Source organism: Saccostrea cucullata, unplaced genomic scaffold (assembly GCF_032062105.1).
Source record: "Saccostrea cucullata isolate Sc308-1 unplaced genomic scaffold, CSIRO_AGI_Scuc_v1 ctg3017, whole genome shotgun sequence".
NCBI lineage: Eukaryota > Metazoa > Mollusca > Bivalvia > Ostreida > Ostreidae > Saccostrea > Saccostrea cuccullata.
This window is the reverse complement of record NW_026928612.1, coordinates 1548-22625: the sequence shown is the minus strand read 5'-3', so window position 1 is coordinate 22625 and position 21078 is coordinate 1548. Positions and strand designations below refer to the sequence as shown.

Genomic DNA, 21078 nt, shown 5'->3' with positions numbered 1-21078 from the left:
TTTAAATATAAAATATGATTCTGAAATTAAAACTGCATTCTGCTTTCTGTGATAAAGTTTATGTAAAACATATTTAATTCGATGATCCTTAACTTTTTGTCCAGTATATTTTAACATGTTGATATTGTATACTCCAGTGAATTGAATTAAGGATTCACATTTCAGTGTAAAAGAATCTGGTGTCAGTATATAGAACGGTATACAAGAACAATGAATTTGTTTGTCTCAACAATTTTAAGTACTCAGGGGTCGGGAAAATTTCAACAAATATGGAAAAGGGATAAACAGTCAATAGACTGATGGTTTGTTTAGCAAGGGTAGCATTTTGTTTTCGCGGAGTAGATAACTACGACACTCCTGTAGAAAGATGTCTCCGGTAATATTTTACCATTTCTCTGATTACAAGGACAGTTCCACTGTAAGGTGGATCTGGAGGTTAAGACAAAGTTAAGTTCCGGTATTATCGGTAATTCGACTGAATTCTAATACATGTACTATGATTCGGTCTTTTCTTTTTGTACTGGCATTTATAAATGTAGGATCCAGAGACTGTAAGGTTTAATTTTTGACTTCAGAGTTTGAAATTTGTTATAGCGATGCTTGGTATGGGCTCCTTCTCATTTAGGAAAGCCCCATGCAAGAGTCGACACGTGCACGACAAGAGGCGGATCGTGCATTCGGTCAAACATCCACTGTGATGGCTACGTAGACCAGTATGCTCTAGGATGTAGTTCTAAAGAACGTCTGCTACAAACCAGCGCCATCTACTGTCAATCCAGAACCATCACATCCAGGTTAACTTCTCTTACCATTCAATGTGCAAGATATAACAAAACATTACATCAATCTGATTAAAATCAGACTGGAATGGCGGTAGAATGGAAAAATAATAAATTTATTTTCACAGTTTATCTTAGGAGTTATATTGTCCTATACTAAGTTTATGTTTATGGAGTTTGTGCTTACTTTTTAAAGTTGGTATGGAGACTAAAGTTACTGTATTTAATTGTTTTGATACCTATCTATTTGTATTAAGGCAATGACAAGTGTGGACTAATTACACGGGTAGAGACACGCCATATAGATCCGCGCCTAAGAGTGGTGGGCGTTGACCAAGCTTTGGACGGTAAGTGGCCCTGGCAGGTCAGTCTTCAAAATGACCGGGGTCATTTCTTTGGAGGGATGCTATTGTCCGACCAATGGGTTGTTACCGCCTCCCACTGTCTCTATGGGTAAGCCAGGAGTGTTCGAAGTACAACTTGATTATAAATTACTTAATAATCAAGAATTTTCTTTCAAATTTCTAGATGGGTACTAATTAAGAGATTTTTGTTAACTGAATTCTTAGACAGACAATCTACTGTCGGTATATGTTTGCTACTTGGCGAACATCATCAAGAATACACTTCGAACAACGAGCGGAATACAACGATCCAAAAAGTGCTCATTATAAGAATTGATTGTTTAAATTCCATTGTTTTTTATTTAGATAAAATCATGGTTTTCTTCGTTTCAATTTAGAAAATCTAAGAATAAAAAACGGAAAACAAAACCTTAAAAGTACAATTATGTGTACATTTCACAAAAAAGTGTCATAGACCCTGTAATTATCAAGACGCGTTCGAAATGTTTTCCTTTAACTTTTAGCATCCCAACTACTCCCCCGAACACGGCCTCCCTGATGACATAGCTTTAGTCAAGCTCACACAACCAGTAAACCTGACCGGACATTACGTCAGAACGGCCTGCCTGCCTTAGAAAGATGACGTATTTATTACAGACACAGTACATTGTTACATCAGTGGCTGGGGTATACTCAAGGTTAGAAATTAATTTTTATTTAAAAAACCAAATGATCCTAAATGGTGAATTGATTATTTTTTAAGTCCCTTCGCGGATTATAAAGCGTAAACTGACCCAAACAAGGTTATAATCGAATAATTTGGCCTAGAATAAAAGTCATTCCTAAAATAGATTTTAAAAAATTTTCTATCTTGTGGCAGCTTAAATTAAATTTCAGCTTAGAAGCAAAATTTTATTTCTTTTTGTTTTCTTATACCATGTTTCAAATTATTACTAATATTCTGGCATACCCTACAACAAACTAAACAATGATTCCTTAGATAATTTTCTATGGTAGACTAAATCTAATTTTGGTGAAATATCTAAATTAGTCCCTCTAAAAATTTTGTCTATTTCCTTCAGGCAGTTAGTATGTCCTTGTTGTTCCGGACACTGGAGATAAGGCATACTATGGACCTTTGACCAGGAGAGCCTACTGTTCTACAAATCCTCCAAAGACTCTGGGTACGCATCTTTACCTGTAGGAACACTGGTCAGAAGAGGTAAACAGGAGGCCATTGTTCAATGTTTTGTGGCAAAGACACTTGAAACTAATCATTGAATGTAGCAAATTTACAGACCAAAGAACAAGATAGGCTAAGAAAGACCGTTTTTTGCCCCTGATTTTCAGTGTCTCAAGGGACGATGCAACAGCTTATCAAAACAAACCTTTAATCATCCATCATACAAAATGAGTATTGATTCAAATTAAGATATTGGGTACTCAAAAGTCACAGGAAGTTCACAAAATATGTCATTTTCTAAATTTCCTCATTTTTATGCAAATTTTTATCAATTTTAGAACATGTTTTGTTTCAGAAAACAAGGAGCACAAATAAGCTTGCGTATCAACCAAATACATATATTTCATGCACTTATATCAGATGCTTCTTGTGTATAAAAAATCTCAGATAGGCAAGCTTGCGCTCTATATGTTTCCTAGGGTTAGAAGTATCCAAAATTCCAATAGAATTGAGAAAACTAGGTAAAATGTCCAACTTTAGCTCCCTCTTGTGGCCTCCCTGTACTCTATGAATCAAAATCATTGCCATCTTTAAAACAAGAGGCATTTTAAGTTCTAAACTTCAAACTAACAATTTCAACCGTTTTGATTTTTACATCAAATTTGGGCCAGATGTGGCTGTTACCATACCTTCGCTTTTTCCCGTAACTTACGTTGTACATGTATAATTAGATGTACTTTTCTGTATATGTTTGAGGATTGGGTGTAAATAAAATTAATTTTTAAAATTAAAAATTATTATACAGGTTTTCAATATATTTATGAACGGTAAATCTGCTATTGAAAACACTTTTTTGCAGGCAGACATTGGATTTATGAAAACCAAGATGGTGCTCCAGAAATAGGGGTCGTCATTACCAACAAAGATGGTGGACGGCTGGTCAAGGTATTGAATATTAACCACTGTGAAATGCAATCAAATATTCTGAATAAATTCTTAAGATAATGAACAGTAATCAAATTCAAAAGGCCACTGAAACAACAATACTAATACAGACATTCTATAAACATCAGAGGTGGGATCAGGTGCCATGGAGGAGTAAGCTTCCTGTCAACCGGTCACGTCTGCAGAATTGTCCTTGCCATGATTGATCATATGGAGAAATATTCAACATTATTTTAAAAAACTGTTAAATTATAATTCTGTTTTTGTGTTAGTAGAGGATAAACCTGTTTTCATTTTTAAAAATTTTTTTTTTGCAAAAGAAAAAAAAATAGATTTCAGGTAAATAGGTAGATAAATTGCAGAAATTACCCTCACAATTTTTTCCATATACAAAATACTTGTACTCTATTCAAACAAACAACATTTATGTAATATCATATTGTTTGTTAAAACTTATCAGAATAAAATTGATTTACAAGGACTATTCATGTACTAGGGAAAACTAGGGGGGATTTCTTTATCATTTATTATTTTGTAGTATTAAATGTAATACTCTCTTTTTTAACTGTGTTGTTAATTGTTCAATAAATTTTAAAATGTTTATTAGCAATTTTTTGGCAATTAACATTTATTTTTCACTTTTTTATAACAACTAGTTATAACAACTGCTGTTTAATCCAATTACAATTGAATAAACTATATTTTAAACTTACTAGGTATTATCTTTCATTGATAACATTAATTTTTTTTCTAAAGTTCTCCTTACAACAGGTATGCTGGCGTTCAACATTAGCTGCACATGAATTGAATGTTTACAGATTCGGAGATCAAGAAAGATTCGACGTTGACGTTGCATAAGTTTGAGAGATGTGTCTGTTAATTAATTATTTTGAAGCCTTATCTCGAAAATAATACTTTTCAAGACATATATTTTGGAGGGAGCATAGAAAAAAAATTGCCTTATTAATGTATTTCTTGTAATCGGTGATATTTATTACCGTTTTTTTTCCTTCGCAGAGAATCTCCACTCACTGACTTAGAAGGACTAATTGGTAACAATTAATCATTTGTATATTATATCAATGATGAAACATTATTTTTTTTTACTTAAAAGAAGGACTTAAAAAATTATAGGGGCCTACACTGAGAATTTGGTAGTATATATTGTAAGGGGGGAGAGGGAATGTAATTCCTTAGTTAAAAACAGATATTGATTTCTGATTGTATCAAATCAATATACATGCACGTGTTGCAAGACTTTGCTCAATTTATTAAATTTCAATTGGTCTTTTCAATAGTTTTCAATGTATAATCACAAATATAGTGGGTTTTTTATTCTCAGTGGGAAGTTGAAACATCTCATTAATTACCCAGTATTTACTACACTTTTTTAGTATATATATAGATTATATATAATTATCCTCAGATTCTGGGTCACCGCGGTGGGAGGTATGTAATGAGACTGGAAATTGCTGGCCCCTGACAGGGGTTAGTGCCCTGGAACTACAGGACAGCGTGGCCCTCAAAAAGACCATACTGACCATGCAGGAGGGACATACTCAGTACGTAGATGTATATATCTAATGTTTTGTAGAAATATTTCTAATGTTATTTAGAAATATATATCTAATGTTTTAGTAATATTTCCACATTTTGTCAGTAGATTTACTTGTACTTATTTTAACTGGAGGATCCAAATATTAAAGGAGAGGCTGGTAATGATCAAATTGATCTTTCATTTAATCGTAACTTTTATTATTTTCTTTAGGGGGACATTTAGGCTGGAAGGGGACAAACTGACAGACTTCAACTAACACAAGTTTTTATGGATAAGAAAGATGGAAGAAACATGAGAATTGATCTTCCTGGCGGCTTATATTTCAACAATTTTTAATTAAAATCCAAAAAAAAAAAATGGAAAGTGTGCCATATTTATTGATATTATCTGTGTATATTTACCACATGTATATTTTAAAGAATTATATGATTACAAGATAATATGATTACTTGTTGTAGATAGAAATTTTACAGTTTTGAAGAATATGACAGAAATGGAGTTGTGACTGCTTTCTATATTTGCTACGCATTTAATACATGTAAATTCTTATCAGAACATTGAAATTGTCAATGTAAAAAGTATTTTTAATATAAAATATGTCAAATTTTATGACAGTTTTTATTTAAAGCATGGAATTAATATTACTGACATGCATTGGTTCATATATATATACAACACTGAAATCTGTTCTGATAAATTGAATAACGCTTGTTCTTTTCTTTTTTTTCATGAAATCTATGAAAATATTAAATATGTGACACCTTTTGGTATTCTGAGAAAGGGGAGACAAAGTGCATGTTTTAATTTAAGGAATAACTATCTTATAATTTGGCATTTGCGACCGTTATTGCAGATTTAATGGTTGCAAACTGATTTATATTGGCGACGCGTAAGCGTAGCCAGTAATTAATCAAAGTACTGAAAGTACTGAAAAGCGGTTAGGATGCTTTCATCTAATATGTACCGAAAAAAGTGCATGAAATAATGATATTTAAGGTAATTCCACCCTCCTATGATGTCATAGATTTTTGCAAAAACTGTTATTAGTTTAAAATCATACCTTATAGAAAAATATCTCTTGAAAGAATGCTTTACAATAGGTGTAATGATAAATATTGTTTAGTTAAAGAATTTGAAAAATGCATATTTTCTATATTTAATTAATTATTCAGTCTTTAAAAAATTTTGATAAGGGCATTAACTCATTTTTAGGTCTCTTCATTCAGGCTTTTGCTTTTCTGTAAAATAATTTCCTTGATATTCACAATGCAAACGTATCTTTAAAGTTGGAAGTATTTAGGAACACTCAGCATCAGAATTATGCATTTTCACCAGTTTTTACATATTTTTCTCAATACTGTTTACAAAAAATGTACAATTTTTTATGTTGACATACACTTCTGTTTATTTATGTTTCGCATCTTAAATAATATGGTGACCTATACATTTTTTGCAATAAATGGAAAGTTTTAAATATATTAAATGAAAATAAATGCAGTTTTTGTTCTTTGAACCTATAAAATTGTGAGGGTGGAAACTCCTTAAGTATGCATATCTTTGTCCAATGTTATCAGAGAAAAAATAACAGGCATTCTGTTTTTGTAATACTTTACTTAATAGTAAAACCAATAACATTGCAAACTAATGTCACAGATGGATGCAATCTAATTAAAATTAGATGTTCCGAATCCGCTACTGCTTCTCAAACATCTAACAACATCATATTTGGGGTCATGTAAGCGTGAATCCTCGATTAGCCAAAGAAAACGGTTCCTCCGAAATCTTGGCTTATAGTTCAGATGGGTTTCTTGTTTTCACCACCGAACCAAAACACCCGAGGAGTTTTGTAGTAAACAAAATATGCATTGTTGTGTTATGTATGACGTGTGGGTATCTTGTATAGTTTGTGCTCTTTCGTTTGCATTATTCACGTGCAGATGCCAGACTGCAGACTATACATGAAATTGATTCCAAAATTACTTTAATTCAACGTAAGACAGTATCAATAATGATGATATGTAGCCGTGGAATTAATTAGAGAATTGTTTACCGAGGCTTGAATCTACATGGCCAAAGATTTTGTGTTTACTAGTATACATGTATTCATAATCGAAAGGTCGCTCTGATGTGACCCCGAATGGGATGTTAGATGTTTGAGAAGCAGTAGCGGATTTGGAACATTTAAATAAATTTTAATTAGATTGAAATGCATGTTTCAAAATTTAAACATGAGATTTCTTCAGTTTGAAAGACAGGAAGTGCATTTTTAAAAGTTCTCTGTTGGTGGCATCCTATCGTTCTCTGGATGAAAACAATTATGTTGATGTTGAAAATTTAATTGTCTTTCATGCTCTATTGAATCTGAAGTTAGGTAATTGTAAAGCCTAATATAGCAAACAACTAAAAAATGACAAATTAAATTCTTTAGATTAGATTAGATTAATGGATTTGGAGTAGTGTAGATCTACAGCTGGCTAGTCAGAGAAAAAAGGATGACTGAGCAGAGACTTTGTAAATAAATTGATATCAGAAAGCTTCAGTTGTGTAGGCTCATCGCGGGTATAACCTGTCAACGAGGGATGCTTACTTCTTCTAGGCAACGGATCCTACCTCTTGAACTTTCAGCTTTTCTTCTTAAATCGATCATTGATCATTCTGTATTTTTATACAGATACTGAATACTTCCGTTTAGTAATATTATGAACTACTACTTGTACGGGAAGACTGGCGAGTAAACAAGATTATCAAGCTTTATGAAATGTACTTTATTGACTTTTCAAACAAGTAAATGTTCGAATAAAGTAAATGGTATATGAGAATCATTTAAAAGAAGTCTTGCACAATATGTCTAGATAAGGACATAATGTGTATTTGCCATATACTCAATATTGCTCTCAAATAAACATGTGAAAAGGAAAGTTGTCTAATCAAAAAATACTAGTATTTAAAAATTCAAATGTACACTTAAAGTCAGTCAGTGTAACTTAAGAAGTTATCAGTCACTTTCTTCAATATGTCGGTTAAACAATATACACTGATTTCTTTTCTATCAATGTGTCTCTAAACACCTGTACATGTATCTTAATTTAATTCTTCTCAAACGCTCAAAATAATGATCGACAAACTGGACAAATTCAAATTTAAAAAGTATTTTCACAGCTAATAATACGTTCCCTAGGAATTGATCAAATTTTCAAACTTATAAATAAACATTTTTAATTAACCATACAGAATTACCGAAAAATAGGACAAAAGAGAAAGACTGTATTATTTTTCCGGAATTACCCTGTGTCCAGAATTGGACGGATCTCCCCTAAGTATAGATTTTAAATTTTTGCTAATTGCCAAGATTTTTCATACCTCATTCTTCTGTGAATAATAATATCGGTTGATTTTTAGAAGAGGGTCACAATGCCGATTAAAATTAATATATATTTATACATTTTTTTCAAAATTAATTTTACTGCTTTAAGTGCCCCATTTTTTTTCAAAACTTAAAGTAAGTGATCCCTTATGATCGTTTGTACATGTAATAAATTATCAAAGACGGAGCAGAGAATTTACCCCTGGGAGCTGAGCTTTTAAAACTGTTTATTAGACAGAGAAGAAAACAAACGTTTCATTGTGGAGGTAATCCTATTGTTTCCATAAAAACGTTACAAAAAGTGTAAAACTTGCAGATGTATTCGGTGTTTTTATAAAAACGTTTTGCAGGTATGACTTGACTTAATAAATGGTGTTTCTTAATACTTTGGCAAGGAAAATCAAACTCGATCGAGAGATTTGCTGATGTTTTTGCAGTCTGTAATAACCTTCAACCTGCTGTATAATTAACCGTATCGTTCAACTTTCAAAAATAAACTAACAATTGCTATAAATCGCGATCGCACTATGTACATGTAATAAGGACGTAATTCTCAGTTCTTTGAAGTTAGTGTTCTAAGTATTGTCAATGCTTTGGTAAATACTAATAAGAATTCGATATAATAGTTATAATAGCCACTCTTCATACCCGGCATATTGTCAATCTTTCACCAGAGGGCGTATTACGCCAACAGTATACAAATCATAGGAAGCGCTTTGCTGAAGTTACCGTTGTCGATAGGTAGCGACTTGTGGAAGTTTCCGGTTTTGGTTGCAGAAGGATATGGTTACGTGCGATTAAGCGATGTCGATGGGTAGCGCCTTATGGAAGTTTCCGGTTTTTTGGAGCCCATGCCATAAAGCGGTTAGCTAGCTAACCGCTTAAAAACGGATGTGTGCGACCGTTAAATCAGCATTAAGTGTCGCAAATACCAAAATAAAAGATAGTTTTTTCCCATTCTCCCAATCTATGCATTCTGTTTACTGTTTACATCTTATTTTGCTGAATTTTGTGACATGAAATACGCCAAGGAGCAATGTGTATTTGCATCTCTCTATTACGACGTCACAATGAAAAGCTTTCAATCTAGTTAATGCTCATTTTACTGCTTCAAACCTCAGTGTATTAGCCAATCAAAACGTGTTTTACAAAACAATTACATCAGAATTTCTTTTTATTGTATTTTCCAATCTTCATCAGAATCCTGGGTCACTTTTAATGTGACACAAAGCATCCTTCAGTTCTTTGAAATTTTCTAGATTTTTTTTTACATTTATTGAGCGTTCATTTTAAATTCATATTGAGTATTTAGACTCTTTACCACAATGTTGAAAATTCCCATTTTATCAAAGATTAAGACCCATAATACAGATAATCATTTTTTTTTAATAGAAAATGAAAATTTTCAACAAATTACTTTGTTATGTTGTCTAAACAAAATTATACGCCTAGGCCATCCTTAAAAAATTGTTTGTTTGGAATTGCCGCCTGAAGGGTTTCAGACACAATAGGGAGGGAGGGAGGGAATTTTTTTTTTTTCATTGAAGATTAATTTAAAATTTTTGATAAAAATCTCAGAAAACAGTAGACCTTCAGATATCCGGACACCAGATATCCGGATGCTTCAGTATCCGGACGATTTTACATTGGAACTAAATTTTTAAATGTAATATTTTGTCTTGTTTAAATGGATATTCAGATATCCAGATGCTTCACATATCCGGACAAATTCACTGGGAACCAATGTGTCCGGATAAATGAGGGTCCACTGTAAATACTGTTACATGTACATCTTTTGACTTTAAAAAAAAAGTATCTACCATTAACAAAGAAACTTAGTTTTGCATAGATCTGAAACTATATTTCAGTGTTTTGTATGACGAGTGCATGTGATACATGTAAATGGCCAAAAAAAAAAAATTGATTTAATAAAATAAAATCTTCCTACTTTTGGTCAATAAATTTTTTTCAAGAGGGGGCTTTTTAATGAGGCGGGAGGCAATTCAAAACAAACTTTAATTTTATTTTGGCCTTACCGATATTCAACACTTTATTTACTCAAGTCAGGTTTGATAGCATGTGATAAACATTTCTTCAGTAACCTGTATATGTTGTGTCTGTGGCTATTTGATTTCATTTAATTCTCTTAATGATGTTGAAACACAAAAGAAATTTATTTTTAAAACATTTTAATATGTACTGGTACACTGTTAAATTTCACTTAAGATATTTTATTTTCTTTACTTGTCTGTTTCTATACTGAGCAACAAACAAATTGTCATTTTTATCTATACACAGTCCCCTGGGATCACTCAGTCCACAGTCTATGTAACTGAGGAACTGTCCATCCTGGTCTATGATGTGGACACAGTCATTGTTATGATCAGCTGTAAGGATGTGACTCTGACTGTCTGTGGTGATTTCTCGTGGTTTGAATGGTTGGTTCTTTGGAGCAGGAGTATGTCCAGTGTACCTGAATCTCAGTTTCCCGGCCTGATTGACCACCACTACTGCTCTAGCTCCACGGTCAGACACGCAGATATCCAGGTTCCTGTTCTCAGTTATGAATTTGATAAAAATACCACATGAATAGAGAGCTTTACCTTTATTATCAAACTGAATGGTTTGTTTCTCTGAGGAGCCAGAGTAACGGACAACTTTTGTTGGTTTGTTATCATCACTGTCCATGATAACCAGGAGGTCACCAGAGGAGGTACCACAGACACCACGAGGTTGCCAGTTCTGTAGTCTGATCACCTCCTTTATTTTTTCATTCTTCACAATGTTCACAGTTCTATCATCATAATCAGTATAAACTAGATCTCCACTTTTTGTCACTGCTATGTCCTCTGGACTGTTCCCTGACCTGGTCGTGATTGACTTGAGTAGTGATCCCTGATTGATGCTGAAGAGTTTCATGGTATCATCTCCACTTGTCTAGACTTCTTCATCACTCAGACAGGCCACATTGTAAAGACTTCCGTACCCAGTGTTTATGGTGGTGACAGTCTCTGGTTCATCAAGCAGCTGTTTGACTGGAGGAGAGGATCCAGCTTCTGGTGATTTCTGTGTTGTCTTCATGCTGTAGCCATGTTTATCTGATGTAGAAGAACTCGAAGATACAGTTCCAAATACTTTATTAAGTTCTTGTCCTTTGATTTTGCATGGCGTGAATGTAGGTAAAGATGGCAAAACTTTTTGTGGAAGATTTCTATATTTCTCTACTCTGAATGTAAATTTAAATAGTTCTGACAAATCATTAGATTCAACAGCAGCATCAAGTGAATTGATTTCATCCTTGATGTCAGACATTGTCTTGTTTATTTCATCCAGATGTTTCTGTAGAGTTTGTAACTGTGTGTTTTTCATCTCATCAACTTCAGCTTTAAGTTTCTGGACAAGTTTGTCAATTTCTCTGTGCAAGTCCTCTCCATGTTTTGTTATGGCTGTTGAGAGATCTTCATATTCCTTTTCTAACTGACTCATTGTGTTTTGTACATCAGATGCAATGTCCTTGTAGGTTGGATAAATTGTCTCATGTAGCTCATTTTTTTCTTTAATAATGTTTTCCTTTTTATCATCGAGAACTTGTAAGATTTTTAATAATTTATGACCTAGATGTTGATCAGATGCAAGGCAGGTGTCACACACAGGAATGTCACATTGATTACAGAACATGATGCATTGTTGTTTATCATGAATTTTACACCCAGGGTAGAGGGGGGTAGTTTTTCTAAGAGTAAATCTAACAATTTCATGTTTCTTGGATTCATCAGATATCATATGTTTCCCTACACAAGCTGTACACAGGTTGACAAGACATGTATCACAGTGCATCTGTACCACAGCGGTCTCACACAGATCACATCGCATCACGTCCTGGGCACTGGTACGGGGGTCCATGATCAGACTAGCCTTTAATGTAGATCAAATGACATTGTTAATTCTAATATACTTATGACACCTCAGTTTAATGACTGAGTCTCACTAATCATTGCAATCAATTTAAGTCAGATGAATTTATACCTGCTAAAGTCCAGTAGAATGAAAATAGTAAACTAAATTGACAGATTCTTGACTAATTGATTTGCAAGGTCTCCTGATGACAATTTTTTTTAAATAGCGTACCTGCCTTTGTAGTATATCCATGACATTGAAAACATGATTTTGAAAGGCGTACAAAGTCATATGAATGTATACTCACCGTCAATGGAAACGCAACACCCTAATTTTAGGATGAAAATTATATACAGGTTATAATTATGTACCAAAAAAAGTTAGGACATCTTTTACTTTGACAAATCAGTTATTTAACGGTTGAATGAATTTCTTTCCATTACCGGAAGTTGCTTTTTAGCCCTCTTAACAGAATTGAAAATTTTCCATTTTTGATAAAATTTTTACAATATTTTGGGTTTCCAAGGTTTTGAAACTGTTAATCATAAGTATTGTTCTAAAAGGCCGGGAAAAATCTTTCTTTCTTTACCAGATGTGATGCCTTTATTTCCTCAAAAATCACTGAATTTCATTGCTAATGTTAGAAATTTTCAAAATAAAGAAAAAAAGAGCTGCAGATGTAAATATACATTATATAATGACCCATCAGGTTCATGTGTTTCAATAGCATAAATGGCAGTTTCTTGACCGGAAGTCAAAAAGTTGCTACACTACGCCTGGTTAGAGAAAATTCGACCGCAATATCTGAAAAACATGTATTTAAAAATGCCCAAGAATATTAATTTCGCTTAGATTAAGACATAATTAAACTAAATGCATGGTAGAAATCTGGCTGCATTTGTTGTATATGACGTACTAGTACGTTTTCATTAAATGGTCGGAAGGCGGACGTTTTAAGATTTAACAGGTAGTTGTTTCTTTCTAAGGGCTAAAAATAACATTAAATGTTTAAATGGAGCATTATTTTTTTGTAAATTTACTTTTTACCTAAATATATTTATTTTTGATGTTATCATTAAACTTTTGAAGTTAACACATAACTCATAAAACATCCCCCCTTCTTGCTATCAGTCATTTTGAGGAAATATAGGCAGCACATCTGGTAAAGAAAGAAGGATTTTTTCCCGGCCTTTTAGTACAATACTTATGACTAACAGTTTCAAAACCTTGGAAACCCAAAATATTGTTAAAATTTTATTAAAAATGGAAAATTTTCAATTCTGTTAAGAGGGTTAAAATGCAACTTCCGGTAATGGAAAGAAATTCATTTAACCGTTGATTTACTGATTTGGCAAAGTAAAAGAAGTCCTAACTTTTTTCGTACATAGTTATAACCTGTATATAATTTTCATCCGAAAATTAGGGTATTGCGTTTCTATTGACGGTGAGTATATTAGTCGATACCCAGGTCTTCAATTAAGTTCAAAACAATCTTGTCAAAACAATGTTTCCTCTTTTTTATGAATTATATTATATTACATAGTTTCATCAAATGAAATCATTCCATAATTATTACCTGACTTAAATGGCGCCTGTCTTGTCGGCCAAATAATATCCAAATCAATATATTGGATCACATGACCCACTTACCTGCTCACCTGTCTGTGCAATATCTACCTGTCAGGTAATTATACTTCCTGGTTCGAGTAAAATAGCGATTTAAATCATTGGCTTACACTGCCTAACATTTAAGAATCCCAAACTCATTAGAAAATGGAGTATTTTAACTCGTTATAAACAAGGGGGGACTGCAAGTGTAAATTTATGCCAAAACTCTGTAGCTTTTCAATTCAATTCAATTTATTCACTCAAAACCATGTAAATGGTACATGAGGTACAAAAACATATAAAGCATAGATACATATACTACAGTGGGTCAAACACAATGCCGATAATTAAGGTTTCGTCTAAGGTGAACATGTCCAAATATTTTTTTTTTTACAATAGCCCCAAAACTATGTGAGGTATAAAGTTAAGACTTTCACATTTTCTATTTTTTTTTTATTGATAAACAGATAGAAAGTATCACTTGATAAAAAAAAAATACTTGGAAAATATATTGAGAAAAATTCTTTTTAAAAATGCATATATTTAATAAAAAATACAACTAATTAAATTCTGTGTTCTTAGTGAAAACCATCATTACAGAAACAAAATATGTTTATCAATGAAGGGCAAATTGGACTTGGATAGCCTCTGGAAAGTTAATTTCCCTGTTTATATTGTCCAAATGTTAAGACTTGCAAGTGAAAGTACATTGCATATGGCAGATTCTATAGGGATCTTGTCTTTATACATGTCAAGCTTTTAATAACAGCCTTTCGGAGAACAATCACGTTCAACTTGCCCTTCCATGATAAACATATATTATTTCTGCAATTATGGTTTTCACAAAAAGGACAGAATTAAGCAAGTGCATTTTTCTTAAAATATGCACATTTTCTGATACAATTTTCTTAAAAAATATCTTTAAAAAAATATTTGTTATCAAGTGATATTTCTTTCTATTAATCAATGATATATTTATAAACTGTAAACGTTTTGACTTTATAACACAAATAGTTTTGGAGCTATTGTAAAAATATTTTTTAGACATGTTGACCTTTGACGAAAGCTTGAAAGTGACAATTCAGTATTCTGATGCAAGCCTTTCAGAATGCTTCTTACATGATTGTATTCCAGCTTGCATATATGGAGAGGGGAATAATCCACCATAGAAACTAAAGAAAGATAAACATGATTTTTTTTTAAAAAATAACACGTGTTTGGTGAGTTTTGCGGCATTTTGCTTAATAAAGGAAATACGTGGCGTTAAAAAAGAAAGTGGAATAACGGGAGCATAAAAGTATCAAAGAGGATTTTTTTCAGGGAACATAAGAAAGTTTCAGTATTTATATCCAGAACTGGTGAAGACAATATGAGGAAGCATATGAGCATGGACGAATGCTCCAGGAAATGGGGATGTTGGATCCACGCAAAACGCAACGTCACATTTCAAAAAGACCGAATGTTTTCCAAACTTTATTGAACTGATATTGCAGGCAGTAAATTGGAAAAGATGGCCAAGATGGGACGTCCAAGGTGTACGACAGTCTGTGAGGACCGTTATTTGGCCAAAGTTGCAAAGTGCCAAAGCTTTCGAAGTGCTTTAAGCTTAATACTGAGCTTCAGAGAGCAACGGTAAGAAAGATTTCTACCCAAACGGTTTGAAAGGGTCTTTATGGAGAAAATCTTAATCCATCTCGACCAACCGTAGGTGTTAAAATAAGAGTATCGCAGAAATCGACTAGAGTGGACAACAGAACACAGAAAATGGCAATAACGCCACTGGTGTTCTGTTCTCTTCTCAGAGGAGTCGTGATTTTGTTTTGACTTCAATGATGGCAGGATACTTGTTTGGAGAGCAAGTGGGGGGGGGGGGGAGAGATGTTTGTTTCATTTCAAAGCATGACATATTAAATACAAGTTCAGTGATGGTTTGGGCAGACATATACCCTGTGTTGATTGGAAAACTGATCTGGCCATTCCACCGTGTATATCTCAATATGCAGGGTGTATATTATGTTGTGCACGGGGTGCTGGCTTTAAAAGCGAAAGAAAGGGGGTCGGGGTACCTTTTTTGTCCATTTTCTCAACTTACGGATATTTTTCGCCAGATAGCATGTGCCTACGAAAGGGAGCATTATCTAAGGAGTATATGGATACCTATGAATCCACTGTCAAGAGATTATTAAACACCTCAACTCAATTTCGAGGATCATTCCATTTCAGCCCTGGTACTACATTTGGAATTTCCAGGGTCTATGTTTTATGTCAGGTACTCACAAATCTGTACTGATTGTAGGTTTTTTTGGAGATCGATATCTGTTTGTTTGGTTGTTTTTTTTATAATTTTCATTCTGTTCTCATCTGAGTTGTTGAAAATTGAATGCCTTTAGTTACCTACAAAGTTTTTAAGAAATATTAGATAGCAGGTTTAAATCGTTGTCGGAAAAAGATCCTAAGTCAATTGTTAAATTTGTAGAAATTTGCGGTCGTGAAAAGGAAAATTAAGTATACTAAAACTAATTGCATCAGGTTTGGTTTATCACAGAAATTGCCTATGTCTACACTAGAGAATAACTTTCATCTCTGATATTAACCTGAGGATATAAAATCTAAAACTTGATATCACGTTGTATCAAGATTGTCACGATTTCTTAAAATCTTGTTATATGAGATACAGTTTGGGTAGCAACTGTACTGCAAGATATTTCAAACCATTTCTTCGAAATTAAGGACAATCGTTTCCAAAACATTTTGTCAATAGGAATACTGCAGTATTGTTAATGACAAGTCATTATCGCTACAAATCGAATTATTTAGCGATGCAATTGAATATAAGTTCATTATGATTCATTATATTAAGATATTTCCAGAGAACAGTACCTCACAGCAAATGGCCCTCAAAGTTCTACCATTTATGTAAAGACTGTGTAACTTATTTATGAACAATACTCCGTTTTAAAACCTTTCAAATTTCAATCAAATAAATATATTTTGCATAAAAATTTTGAAAACAAAACCCATCCTGCTCGAAGTCTTACTTTCACCTCCCCATGGTGAGCAGGAGAATCATGTTTTATGCACATATTATTTTGTACTTTTAATCAGCCTGTCCATACATAAGCCGATGGCAAAGAGAGGCAATGTGGCGGCAATACAAACATATAAATGTAGCGATCATGTAATTTTTTGTAGCGGTTTTGTGTATGTAGCGGTAAATGAAAATTGTAGCGGTTAATTTAATGATAATTCAAATCGATAGATATACATTGTAGATCATTCAGAAGTTAAACTCACTGCTTAAATGTAAAACATGGTTATAAACATTAGGCTAAGTTAAACTCAGCACTTCATATAACAGAGTATATATATATTCCCTTTTAGCTCATCTAAGCCAAAGGCTCAAGTGGCTTTTCTATTAAAATTTGTCCGCTGTCTGCCGTCGTTGGCGTTGTCATAAACTTTTCACATTTTCATCTTCCTCTAAAGAACCACTGGGCCAATTTCGACCAAACGTGCTACAAAGTATCCTTGAGTGAATGGAATTCAAGTTTGTTCAGATGAAGGGCCATACTCTCTTCCAAGGGGAGATAATTATGAATTAGTGAAAAAATTTATGGCATTTTTAAAAAATCTTCTTCTCAAGAACCACTGGGCCAGGAAAGATAAAACTCATGTGTAATCATCCTCTATAGATTTAAGTTTGTACCCCCGGGGGTAGGGTGGGGCCTCAATGGACTATCAAATTTTACATAGAAATTTTTAAAAAAATATCTCAAGAACAGCAAAGCAAGGAAAAATTAATATGGAAACTTCTTCAGGTAGTGTAGATTCAAGTTTGTTCAAATCATTACTCCGGGGGTAGGGTGGGGCCAAAATGGGCGATCAAAGTTTGCATAGGAATATATGGGAGAAATCTTTAAAAATATTCTTCTCATAAACAGTAAAGCCATGATTGCTTATATTTATATGGAAGCTTCCTCAAGTGGAGTAGACTTAAGTTCTTTCAAAACGTGGATAGGGTGGGGCCTCTATAGACTACCAAAGTTTTACATAGGAATATATAGAAAAAATGTTTTAAAATCTTCTTCTCAAGAACAGCAAAGCAAGGATTTGTAATATTGATATGGAAGCTGGAAGTTTGTTCAAATCATGTTCCCCGGGGATAGGGTAGGAACGATCAAAGTTTTACATAGGAATATAAAGGACAAATCTTTAATAATCTTCTTCTCAAGAACAGCAAAACCATGATTAGTAAATAAATATTTATACAGAAGCATCCTCAGGTTGTGTAGATTTAAGTTCGTTCATGACCTCTAGGACCCCTTGGGATACAGTAGTGCCACTATAGACTATCAAAGTTTTAACCAAGGAATTATGTAGGAAAAAAATCTTTAAAAATCTTCTCAAGAACAGCAAAATCACGACTGGTAAAATTTATATGATCATCCTCAGGTGGTGTAGATTCAAGCTTAATTAAATAGCAATCCCCCCTTTACCCCTTCTACCTTTAAGGAGTAGGTTGGTACCACTTATACATTGACGTTTTTTTTAAATACTTAACTGATTTTTTTTATTTTTCCTAACCAAAGTACAGAGGTGAGCAATGTGGCCACTTGGCCTCTTATTAATTATATAATGAATATACCAACAGATACACATGTACATGTATTATATAATTAATATTACTAATCGTTTATGTAGCAATATAGTTTTATTTAAATTTCAGTACATGTATTTAAACTAAATGCACAAAGTGCACTGATACATACATATTCGTTTAATTTACTTTCTTTTAGTATATTTATGGTAATGGTTTCACTGCATATATTTGATTTTCTTCACTTGACTGTCTCCAATCTGAACAAGAAAGAGATTGTCACTTGTATCTATACACAGTCCCCAGGGATAACTCTGTTCACAGTCTATGTAACGGAGGAACTGTCCATCCTGGTCTATGATGTGGACACAGACATTGTAATTATCAGCTGTAAGGATGTGACTTTGACTGTCTGTGGTGATTCCTATGGGACTGAATTTCGTTCTTTAGAGCAGGACTATGTCCAGTGTACCAGAATCTCAGTTCCCCGGCCTGATTGACCACCACTACTGCTCCAGCTCCACTGTCAGACACACAGACATCCAGGTTCCTGTTTTCAGTTATATATCTGTAATAACTACTAGATGAATAGAGAAGTTTACCTTTATTATCAAACTGAATGGATTGTTTTTCTGTGGATCCAGAGTAACAGACAACTTTTGTTTGTTTGTAATCATCACTGATCATGATAACCAGGAGGTCACCTGAAGAGGTACTACAGATACCTTGAGGTTTCCAGTTCTGTAGTCTAATCACCTCCTCTATCTTTTCGTCCTTCACAATGTTCACAGTTCTATCCCAGTAATCAGTATAAACTAGATCTCTTCTTTTTGTCACTGCTATGGTATCTGGCGTGTACCTTGACTTGGTTGTGATTGACTTGAGTAGGGGTCTATGATTAATGCTATAGAGTTTTAAAGCGCTGTCATTTCCTCTTGTCCAGATTTCTTCATCACTCAGACAGGCAACATTGTAAAGTTCTGTATACCCAGTGACTATGGTGGTGACAGTCTCTGGTTCATCAAGCAGCTGTTTGACTGGAGGAGAGGATCCAGCTTCTGGTGATTTTTGTGTCGTCTTCATGCTGTAGCCATGCTTATCTGAAGTGAGAGAACTTAGCAATTTTGATGTTCCAAATATTCTACAAAGTCCTTCTCCTTCAATTTTTCCTTGAGTAAATTTAGGTAAGAAGGCCACAATTTTTTCTGGAAGATTTCTGTGTTTTTCTATGTCAGGCGTAAAACTGAATAGTTTCAAAATGTCTTGAGAATCTACATTAACATCAATTGAACTGATTTCATCCTTTCATGTTTTCAAAACAACCGTGAACAAATAACCTTAATAGATAGTTTATTTTGTTATTAATTAAAAAGCAAAGTTTCTCAAATAAATCACAATTATTACCTGACTTTAATGGATTCTTTTATACAAAAAACTAACTTTCGCTTATACCACTAAGTATTATGTAAACACAAGTCTGAGGGCGAAAGGAGAATTATAGTGTTGTACCATGGAATGTCGGTTCTATCTTTTATTTGTACGATTTTTAGCTCACCTCGACGAAGTCGAGATGAGCTTATGCTATACCCCCGGCGTTGGCGTCGGTGTCGGTGTCGGCGTCGGCGTTAGCGTCGGCGTCCCAGGTTAAAGTTTTAGGAGCAAGTCCATTCCCAAGTAACTATAAGCCCTATCTGAACCAAACTTGCATGGATGATGTATCTAGGGATGAACACTACCAGACTTGCTTCGGATTCTGGATCTGACCTACATTTTCTAGATGAGTGACCAGGTTAAAGTTTTTGGAGCAGGTCCCTTCCCAAGGAACTATAAGCCCTACTCGGACCAAACTTGCATGGATGATGCATCTAGGGATGTACACTACCAAACTTGCTTCGGATGCTGGATCCGGCCTACATTTTCCAGATGAGTGACCAGGTTAAAGTTTTTGGAGCAGGTCCATTTCCAAGGAACTATAAGCCCTACCGGGACCAAATTTGCATGGGTGATGCATCTAGGGATGTACACTACCAGGCTTGCTTCGGATGCTGGAGCTGACCTACATTTTCCAAATGAGTGACCAGGTTCAAGTTTTTGGAGCAGGTCCCTTCCCAAGTAACTATAAGCCCTACTCGGTCCAAACTTGCATGGATGATGCATCTAGGGATGGACATTACCAGACTAGCTTCGGATGCTGGATCTGACCTATATTTTCATTCCCAAGTATCTATAAGCCCTAGCTAAACTAAACTTGCATGGATGATGTATCTAGGGATGAACACTACCAGACTTGCTTTGGATGCTGGATCTGACCTTTATTTTCATTCCCAAGTAACTATAAGCCCTACCTAAACCAAACTTGCATAGATGATGCATCTAAGGATGGACACTATCAGACTTGCTTCGGATGCTGTATCTGACCTATATTTTCCTTACAAGAGACTTGGTTAAAGTTTTGGGAACAGATCAATCCGAATGAACTTGAAGACCTTGATGCATTATTAACAGTTATGAATATTTGTTTACACTATACATATGCATATTTTTCACGCTACAGGCTTAGAAATGTGTATATGCCATGTAAGGGGTTAAACACAACTTGCAAGAATATTGTTGTTGGGATGAATACTAAATATAAGAAAATATGATGTAGGATTTGCATTACTTAAACTGATAACATTCGTCGAGGTGAGCTTCGTAATCTTTGATTACCTATGTTTTTACTCTATTACAAGCCTGAGAATAGCATCTATCAACCTTTTGTGGGATGGGATGACATGAGATTTTTACCCCAAGTTACGTATAT

At 34.0% G+C, this 21078-nt stretch overlaps 1 protein-coding gene and 1 pseudogene across 1 annotated transcript; one reads left to right on the top strand and one right to left on the bottom strand.

Moving 5' to 3' along the window:
* Window positions 1–367: 367 nt before the first annotated feature.
* Window positions 368–10921, top strand: LOC134278169 (plasminogen-like; annotated as a pseudogene).
* A 7738-nt stretch (window positions 10922–18659) lies between these two features.
* LOC134278168 (uncharacterized) lies at window positions 18660–19358 on the bottom strand. The gene has a single exon (XM_062760486.1). The coding sequence runs from the start codon at window positions 19356–19358 to the stop codon at window positions 18660–18662; it is 699 nt and encodes a 232-aa protein (XP_062616470.1).
* Between the last annotated feature and the right edge of the window lie 1720 nt (window positions 19359–21078).